The sequence below is a fragment of the Dinoponera quadriceps genome, unplaced genomic scaffold (assembly GCF_001313825.1).
Source record: "Dinoponera quadriceps isolate SergipeBrazil2010 unplaced genomic scaffold, ASM131382v1 scaffold3, whole genome shotgun sequence".
Classification (NCBI taxonomy): Eukaryota; Metazoa; Arthropoda; class Insecta; order Hymenoptera; family Formicidae; genus Dinoponera; species Dinoponera quadriceps.
This window is the reverse complement of record NW_014554293.1, coordinates 1670420-1680987: the sequence shown is the minus strand read 5'-3', so window position 1 is coordinate 1680987 and position 10568 is coordinate 1670420. Positions and strand designations below refer to the sequence as shown.

General features: G+C 41.8%; 1 protein-coding gene across 1 annotated transcript; it reads right to left on the bottom strand.

The window, feature by feature from the left end:
- Positions 1-392: 392 nt before the first annotated feature.
- LOC106742293 (homeobox protein GBX-1) lies at positions 393-7930 on the bottom strand. Its single transcript, XM_014615108.1, has 3 exons — positions 7797-7930; positions 4158-4494; positions 393-2734 (listed from the first exon to the last, which is right to left on the bottom strand). The coding sequence occupies exons 1-3, from the start codon at positions 7864-7866 to the stop codon at positions 2476-2478; spliced, it is 666 nt and encodes a 221-aa protein (XP_014470594.1). The 5' UTR covers positions 7867-7930; the 3' UTR covers positions 393-2475.
- Between the last annotated feature and the right edge of the window lie 2638 nt (positions 7931-10568).

Sequence of the window (10568 nt, the reverse complement as noted above, 5' to 3'; positions counted from 1 at the left end):
TCATCGTTTCCGTGCAATTAGATTCGCTACATCCGCCAATTCCAGTCCGCGGCGAGCATCGCCGCCGTCGCCACTCGACTTGTATCGGTTTCAACCAATTACTCGTGCTTGGTCACGTGCCTATCGCCACGTGTGCGCTCCACTCTCCGGTTACAGAAGGTATATCGAGAAGAGATGTAAAACAACAATGAGAGATACAGATCTCTCTCTTCTCTCTCCGGGTACTTAGCGTTCACGAGATCGCCCAGGTCGACTTCAATCAATCCAATAGCGACGTAGAGACGCGATGGGAAAGGAGATGCGTGTAGGTGAGAAATATACATATTCGTTTGTTGTTGCTGTGTTGATAATAATCTATTTATCTACAATAACCTCTTCTATATTTCGTAAAAGTTGCTCGACAGATCGTTGGCGGCGAGTAACGATGGTCAACTGAATTAGTGAGGACGAGAGTTCGGTAGCGCCTGATGCACTCACTCACGTGTCGTCTCGAACATTGCACATTTGAATATTATAATCACCATTATCATTATTCGATCTAAGATTATTAAAGTAGCTACGAGCTCATCCTGCCGCTAAGTCGCGCAATTCGCTCAAATCGCCCATCGTTGATCGAGCGGACTCTTCTAGGGTACAGTTTATATTACCAAGTCGTAGCACGATTTCATCTCGTTTACGACGAAAAGTAGCTGATCCCCATTCGTTCATCTTCCCGAAGAACGTGATACTAAATCTGCATCTGTACGACGAGATCGAATAAAACTTACACATCGTATATGCAAAAAAGGTTGCAACAATTTCGCCCCGAATGAATTTCAGAACGCGTTCGGTTTCCAACAGGAGAAGTTGCTTTTTAGTAATCCTCCAAGGATAAATTTTCTTACTGGGTGTCGGATGTGTTCTGAAATTCTCCATCGAGGCAAAAATGCTGCAACCTTTCTTTCGAACTCATTTTTATATAAAAGTGTCTGTAAAAGCGGTATCAGAAGTTACCTGATTAGCTGAGAAGCCGCATTTAAGACACTTTCATTGCTAAAAGTGAGTTCAGAATAGACCTTTCTGTACATTTTTTTTTACGATGACGCCGATTCGGGTATTCCTACAAATCGGAGATGCAAGCCTCCACGAAGCTCCCGTCGAATTCAGCTGTCGAAAATTAATCGGCTACGACCGACCAACTCGGCTCCGTAATTACATATTTACAACGTTTACGTGAATCTCCCCGATTAACGCCTCGCATGTAAAGGGAAAACGGTGGGAGAAACGATCGCCGACTGAACTTTCGCCGAGCACAGGGGGAAATCTTCACGACGTCCGACGCGCTGAAGATTCAACGACACGCGGATCGGTTATTATCTCAATCGCCCCGCCAATCGCTTTCAGATACGAACGATGTATCAATTTCAAACGTAACGCGAGTTCGAAAGGTACCACCACTTGAGTTATGGGAAAAGGAAAGAACCCAGTGTGCACGAACATCGTTTTTGCGTGTTGCTCATTCATTACAGGGAGGGAGGAAATTTTACGATAAAAATCACTACAGAATTTTGCAACCGAGGAACATATCGACATTCTACCTTAACTCATTATCCCTCCGTATTTTCGTACGGGCTGTTTATATTTTAGGAATTGCAATCTACTGCTGGAAAACGTACTATATGTATATGTTCCTTAGCAAGGTAAATTCTATTGGAAATCTGCTTTAACCCCTTGCGTTGGCATTTATGCAGGCAGTAAAAAATTTTGTGTTCAAAACGGTTGAAGAAAATGTTTATGTCACTTTAACAAGGTGATTACGTCAAAGATTCATATGTTAACAAGGTGAGTATGTTAATTTAACATATATTAATGTTTTAATACATTTTAACATATTCCCTATTTTAAAGTAACGCAAGAATTTCAGTGGACCGTTTTTCAACGCAAAATGTTTTACCGTGCATCTGTTTGAGTCAACGTTCGGGAAGAACGATAGCATACATTGCATTTCGATTTTTGCGCGACCTCGCAGAATATTCTTAAGGATTCTCTTACTTCGAAATAATAAGATTAAGGCAGGTTTGTTAATTAAAACTAACAATGTGCACACTTGGCTCACGAAAGCACAATATCTGGAAAACGTTACTCTCTCTCCCTCAGCGCAAGAGTTGAATTTATTATCCTGCAGTATCTATCCACCCTGCGCTACCAGAGAAACGCGGTAAAGCTGAAAGGAGGATTTCACATGCTGAAAGAAGGCTACGACATTCTCTCCGTATACGCGTGTCGCTTGTTACGCAAAGCAATTCTGTCGAAATGAAAAATCCCCCGAACTAACTCACTAACGATTTCGGGAATCCCCGAAATCATCGGGAATGCATACCTGCGCGACAACACTTCAAGGTATACTGACACTCACGACACGAATGGTCCATCCGAGTCTCTCTCTTCCGTTGCGCTGATCCAGAAGCCGCCCCGAGAGTTTCGGAATCGCGCGGGTTAAAGCGGACAGCCGTGCACGTAGGTGACATTCCGGAAGAGCGCGGCCGCCGTGGAGAGAAATGCCGCCGTCGAGGCAGTGGACGCTGCCGGCGGCGGCGGCGGCGGTGGATGACTGGTTTGCGTTTGTGTATTGTAGGGCGAACAATAAGCGTCTATGCTGCCGTGATGGAGCCCGTGCACCAGGAGCTCCTTCTCGACAGTGGCCTGATGGCGCAGCTGCTCCAGTCGCAGTTGGTTCTGCCGTTTCCACTTCGTCCTGGAAATCCGCCGTTCCTCTGTTATGTACATCGCTGTTATATACAGAGCGTGTTGTATAAAAATGAGCGCATCTCAGTTTTGGAAATTGTAGTTTCTCCAGCACGAGCGTTGCGTCGACAATTTTTAGACATCCCCTGATATTATGTGTGTATGTGTATTGCACGCGATATATATAATAACTTCACTTGAGATTTTTAAATGGTTATTATTATTTTATTAGTTTTATTTAGTATAATATCTGCAGCTCTAAACGTTTTATGATGCATATGATAATAAGAATGGAAGTTATAATAATAATAATTTTTAATAATAATGCTCTCAAACATGACATGAAACCACCATCGTTCCCATGCTCATGAATTTGGTTTGCAATTCCTAGCCCGTTACTGGAAAAAAACAATCGTTACATGATTTAGTATATATGACACAAAAATAAAATGAAGTAGCAGTTATCTCTTAATTCGTGGTTACAATATTTTTGTAATTAGCGAATAATTATACAGGTTGACGGAAAGTTCCAAAATATCAGAAACTTCTAATGAACTACGTCATTACGGTCATCTTCATACATTGTTAATGAATTTCAAGCATTGTTAATATTGTTAACATCATTAACGTATATTTAACGAATTAGGATCTTTTTACAATATTATCTAAAGTTCGATATTTTTCAAGTAATCACATCCCCATGTTGTCTTTATAGTGAATCTGTGTGACGATCTAGATTTATTAAATTGACATCTGTGACAAATTGAGCATTTCTTGTTAGAGATGTGTTGCCCCCTCCCCCTCTTCCTTCTGTATATGTCTCTGTATGTGCATCTTTTTATAGTTTTACGCAAGCAGTCGAAAATTTACGCTTAACGTAACTCACGCATGAATTCAGCATAACAGTCAACATATTAACCCTTTGCAATCCCATGTCCTATGAATTTACCTCGACATCATATCTCGTTTTAGTCGATTATCATTAAATCAACCTCTTATTCATTTGATAAAATGCTCCGTATAAATATATTATTGTAAATGTATATCGTCGCATTGATTGCTGAAATATTGAAGCAAATATGCGAAGCAAATGAATTTCTACGGAGCGGCTCAGAAGGAAAGATGGAAGATAATTTGGGCCGCAAGAGATTGAGATAGTTGGTTGGTAAATAGAAGTGAAAAGTGAGATATTAACCTCGAGGAATACATATGAAAAGTGTCATCTTTAATTGCGAATATCTCAGCTTCCGAATGGTCAATCGTTTTCTAACTTTACAGACGAGTAGATAACATTCCCATCAAGATATGCAGCTAAAATTTAAAAGGATTCCTAAGAGAATAGTTTAATGGACCAACAATCTGAAGAAAATCCGTCGGTTTTCGATTTTCTACACGATTTCCCAGCTTCTCACGAGGTAAAGTTTCCCACGCACCTTCTGTTTTGGTACCAGGTCTTCACCTGGGTCTCCGACAGCGACAAGGCGTCGGCAACGTCGCTGCGATCCGCCACGCTCAGATACTTCTGACAACGAAATTTCCTCTCGAGGTAAGCCAGCTGGGCATGAGTGAAGGCGGTACGTCGCCTTCGCGGTTTCCTGCCGGTCGGCGGTGCGCTGCTGGTCACACCGCAGGACTTTCCGGACGTGCCCGCGAGGCCGGGCGACGGTGAAAGCGCCGGAGGTGGACTTCCTAGACGCGTGCAAGGACTACTGCCGGGATCGATGGTGTCCTCCGAATCTGAGTGGACGGCCGAATCGTCCTCTGAGTCTTCTGCGGCAATAAAACAGCTCTGACGTTCAATGTGTCTTCAATATTTCTCATCGTCGTCCGCGCTTCGAGGAAATGTTTTTCTTGCCTCTAGTGCATAATGCATGTAAATTGATGCATGATTAACCCCTCAAGTCCTTGTGTGTTCTTAAAAATACGGCATGTAATATGTTGGGAAATAAAAATAATTTTAATTGACCTCTGCATAGAAAAAATTAGTTTTGAATCAATGATAGATATGTTCATATATAAACAAAAATATCATAATATTCTTAAGAGATTTTTAGTCTTGAATTAAGTGCAAATAATACTTGCATCAATATAAATTCGATAAAATCAAAATAAAAAATCTTCTAACAAGATTATAATATTCTTGCTTATATATGAGAATATCCTTCATTGATTTAAACATATAAGACTCATTTTTTTCCATGTATGCATGTCATAACAGAAAACTTTCGGAACAATCTACCATCTGTACAGTTTATTTACCTTGAAAAAAATCGTTCCCATATTCATCAATTTTCTAAATTTTATAATTAAAAGTCTTAATCTCCCTCTACCGAAACCATTTTTCAAATCAAACTTGAAACATTACTCATTTGTCTGAGATATCGCTTTATTAAAATAACACTAAAATTCCAAGACAAAAATTGAACCTGAAAAAATCAAATTGAATAATATCGTAATACGTAATAATTTGTCACACTGGAAGTCTCCGATGCGATATCCATAGAGGTAATCGACATATTAAATAACAATCACAAAATATTGAACATTCAATTAAAATGCTCTAATTGTTCCTTAATAAATCATTTATCACAAAGCAAAGTAACATCACGCAGATGTATCTAAATTTATTAGCTCATACCACAAGATACTACACTGAGAAAAAAATGCTTAAAAATTTATTTATAAGATATAAGGTTTATATCTATGTAATAAACCTTAAATTTCACCAAAAAATCTTTAAATGTTCTTTTCAGTGTATTATAAATTTTCATATTTCTTTATGCAAAAAACAGGATCCACCATGCGAGAAATATTACTTTACCATTGCTTCGGTACTGTTGCTTTTATGAATAACATTAATTTGATTATCTCTCAACAAGAGATAAACGGACGGCAGATATAAAAATGCGTTCCTCCGCTCTGTCGTACAAACAATCACAGATACTTTCCGACTGATCTAACCAGCGAATCCGGTCAGTCGGTCGGTCGGGCAAAATCCATTAGCGAAACAATAAACTAGCTAACGACTCGAGCGACTGTGATCGATCTCGGTTAGAGCAAACCATTACAATTAGCGCGAGCCGTAGTATCCCCTCACGATCAGCCAATAAAGTCTCGACGGCGCGCCAGGGGGTAATAATCTTCGATGAAAATCCACGGGCCTAACGAGCTCTAACGAATCCTTCGGCACCTCGAACCATCTGTAGAATCGTTCCTAATGGGGTACCACCTCCGAGGGGATTGCGTAGGGGTCACCCTTGGTGGCCTTATGGATGATGGCGATTTAAATAATAGGAGCGCACCACGGGGTCCACTTTCTAACGAGAACGCCGTCGATCCGCCACGCGTCCGAAAATGTTCGCGTGGAAAAAAATAAGAGAAAGAAAGCAAAAAAAAACACGAATACTCTCGTTCACGTGTGACCACGGGAAGGATTGCGTGATCGACGGGTGAATGAGAAAAATTCGCGCGACGATTTCGCGTCGATAATCATCATCCACCGGTCTATATCCTCCATGTAACTTTGAATTCTTAATACAATTAATTAACACGTTTAATGCCGTGGGAATTACCGGTGACCGGAAATATGGTATTGTTAAATATTGCATATGAAATACAATTAAAATTGCATCTGCGAAGTGAGTTGTACGACTAATAGAAAGTTAGTGAAACTAGGTAAGATATATATGTACCCTGAATTATATTTATTTATCGTATCTTTTTAGAGTGATTCAATCATTATATAGTTAGACGTTTCTACGATCAATGGTAATCAGCACGGCAATCAATATGTTAACAAATCCCGCTAGAGGCATTAAATCGCATTGGCTAAAGTTCACCGGAGATTAACATCGAGATTTGTTTCCACGAAATTCATTATCACAATTTATTTGTAGAGGATTTCCCCTACACCTCATCTTTTCTCACATAATTGTATAAAACAGATTTAAATAACGAGGATCGTCAAAAACGTTTTTCTATCACGCACACTGAGAACAAATATTTTAGTTTTTGTAATCGCAATCGCATAAGTAGAATAATTATAGTCAGGAACACTATTTTTTCATATTGAGAGGAAAAATATCTAAAAAATAAAAATATCTAATCGACAGGTACTAATAACACATCTACATAAATCTAAACACTTTTATACAATAGATTAAATAATTATTTTCATGAAAAACTGCAGCTTTAAGAAAACATGAGTTTTCGAAACAATTTTTTTTTCAATGTAAAAATATATACCTTGGTATAAATAAATATATTATTAGTATTCACCGAATAAATTTTTTTATTTGTAGATATTCTTACTCTTAATGCAGTGTTATTAGTATTAAGTTATTAGTATCAATGGTATTAATCTTACGCGCATATTATTACTCCTCTTTTTTAAACTAAAACCAGAAGAAGAAATAGTTGAGGTCGAAATGACTAGTATAATTTTAGCGGGATTTTTCTCAGTATACATACTGAGTACTGAGAGAAAAGGTATTCTTTGTATTTTATAGACGTGCTTGGGTTTGTTTAATATAAACAAGATAATTTAATATAAACAAGATAATAAAATATCATTTTGTTTGAATGAAAATGTTGTTGTTTCACCAGAGTAAATTATATTGTTCAATAGAAAAAACGGTATTCTTTAGCAAAAATCATATTTCGTTTACCATTAAAAAATTATTTCATTATATATTAAATATCGTCCCACAGAAACTGAAATAGAATGGAGTCCTTGAATATATTTCTAACACAATATTACTCCTTTCAAATAATTTATTGCTCGTAACAACCATAACACTTGGATGAAAATACGAAAGAAATATGTCATTTGACGTGTATAAAGATATTCGTATCGCTTGAGAAACCAAACAATCCTGTTTGTTAAATCGAACACTTGTTCCGTTCGTTCCATTTCAGAAGGCAAATTTGCTTCGATTGAAGAAACTTCATTGATCAAATCCAAGGAAATCATTCTTCCCGTGCGACTCTGACCTCTCTCTTTCTCATGTTAAAGCTAAACAGCGCTCTTTTCCGCGCCGTCACGCCCCGCACTTAATCCACAATGAAAGTACCTTGCACTCGGTCGGCCAACACGTCCCCCAGGAGGTCTCTGATCAGAAAGGACTTGTGCTCCTGCATCATCGCTTTCGGAGTGGACCACGACACCACGGCCCAGATCGCGATTATAGCCACGCTGCAGCGGCACACGAACAACAACAACAGCGGCGGCGGCAACAACAATCATCCGCGATCAATCCAGTACAAACTGTGTCGATGCACTTGCACCGGGAGGCCCGAGTGCTACCGTTCGGACGGTCCGCGTCGCCCTGCGTCGCCGATGGCAGCCTCACGGATGGCCGAAAACCCGGTACCGTCCTCGCCAACGACCTTCCTCTAGACCGACGTCGTCGTCGTCGACGACGAGAGCACGCCGGACGAGCACACGCGGGGGGTGGAGACACGAGAAGTTAGCACGCACGCGAAGCCGCGAGGGAGCGGGGAGGGGGAGGGAGTACGCGCTCGCTTACCCCTCCGTACCGTCCCGCGACCCCCTCGCGAATTAATCCGCCCGTTTATTTCGAACGGGCTGCCTAATGCCCGCGCGATTTCGCAGCCATTTTGGGGGTGGCCATGCTCACCCCAACGCGGCCTCGGCGTCGGGCGTCTCCGCCGATTGGTGCGCGGAAGCTGGAGCGCGTCGGCGAGGCGACCGGGTTCCGACGTCGCCATTGGTCGGGCGAAAGTACCCTGCGCGAAAGGGGGTGATTCCGCGGCACAACCCCCTCGTGTCGACAATCCGGCGTATATACCGGTGCACGCTTCGTTTTAAGTGGACGCCGAGGGGGTCGCGGAGGGGCTCCGCAGTTGCACTGGAAGCTGAAGATGGGCGGATGGTGGGGCAGGGGGAGGGGGCGGAAGGAGAAGCTTCGAGGGTGCAGGGGAGGGTGGAAGAGAGGAGGAGGATAGAGAGGCAGACGGGGGAAGTCATTGGCGAGCGATTACGGCGAAACGAGAGGAACAAATTGAATGTAAAACTTTTCTGCGGAAGATACACACAGCTGCTTTCTATGATTCTCCAGCGGTTTGAAAAGCGGGACGCGCTCGCCGAGTTACCGCTGTCTCGGTCGCCTCGTCGCTCGCTCGCCCATCGGCTTCGTTACGATTGTTACGGCCTCCGTCGGGCGCACGGATGCAACGGGGGATGCGAGTTCGACCAACATTTCCGTTACCCCCGAGTACTCTCGAGCGTATTCTCCCGGCGAGCTAGCGGCCGCGCGAAACCGATCCCGGGGAAAATGCCGTTCTGATGGTACGCCCGGATTAAAGGTCGCAACACTTCGTGTGCGATAGGAAAATATGTCTTCTGATAATTGCTAGAAAATAAAAAGAATATGAATGAAAAGGAAAGTTGTGGCGACTTTTAAGAGAAAAAAAGGAAGGGTTAGAATCAAGTTAACGTAACTTTTCTGTTTCTCAGCCTCTCAAAATCAAATAATATTTTTGTCAATTTAAATATAGTTTAATAGCTTGTAGTAGATACTAACTTCAACGCAGTAATACTTTAATTTGTAAATATAAGTATAAAGTGATCCCAAATTTAAGAGAATACTTTGACCTTCGCATAAGATTATATATTCTTGCTTATATATGAGTCTTGAATTGATACTTATTTCTTTCCGCGTATTTATACGAAGGGAATATCGTATCGACTATGTAGTCAATCATATCTCTATTTCTAGTATATATCTGAATATTCTAGTATATATCTCTAGTATATATCTGTATCTAGTATATATCTCTAGTATATATTTGAAGAAGCGTATTGCAGTAAACATTTTATTTGAATCTAGTAAATATTACTTACACGGTCACGCTTGTTTTCAGTGTACCGACTGTGTAAAAATCTGCGAAGATAATTACTTGTTTTTAGTTTTAGTTCCTATTATCATCCGATTATTTCTTTAGTTTCCTTATTTATTTAGTCGCGATGTAAGTCGTCGTTTATGATATATGTAGCGCACGTGCAAAAGCGAGAGAAAGAGAAAAAGAAAGAAAACGAGAGAGAGAGAGAGAGAGAGAGAGAGTCAAGCGTAAAAATGCGAACGGCATCACGACGAAAAAAAATCAATTCGCTTACCGCGAGTATAACGCGGGCTGCGCATCAGCGTTTGCATAAATACGTCCTCGGCAGTTCGAGGATGTGCCCCCCTTCCCTCCCGCGTGCCCCGCGTGCCCCTCGTGTACCATTCGTCGGCTCGAAGCTAGAAGTAGTTTGCGAGCGTAAATATGCATGATGCATGCAACCATCCTGTGTGAGCTCCATACACCCTCCCTCTCCACCAGCCCGCCCCGTCGCCCGCACTTGCAACCGAGCCAACCCCCCGTTTCTTCCATTTCTCTCCGGCGGCATACAGAGTTAGTCTATTCATCGCACTGCCACTTACCCCGTTTTAAGCACCCCGCCGGCGTGCGGCTGCATAAGCGTGTGTACGTTTCACGCTACCTGCCCGCCTATCCTATCTACCTGTCTATCCGGCTACAGCCGTGAGATCATCCAGGGTGAATTCAGGGACGCACAGCGGGGGTAAGAGAAGCTAACGCAATGTCTCCCGCGTAGAATATCTCTCGCAGAATGTGGCGAACGGGAGAAAGCCGCGTATCTCGTCGATAACATCCAACGATGTACAGTCAGTTTCAATGACTTCAATGATGTAGACTCTGCGAAAGCGCCGGGGAAGACCTCGCGAAGTGAGATCTCGTCAGATGGTAGAAAGATGAAAAAATCCAAGGTAAAAGATGGCGGAGCCTGATGCTTCGATATTCGTCGTCGTTGTTGTCGTCGA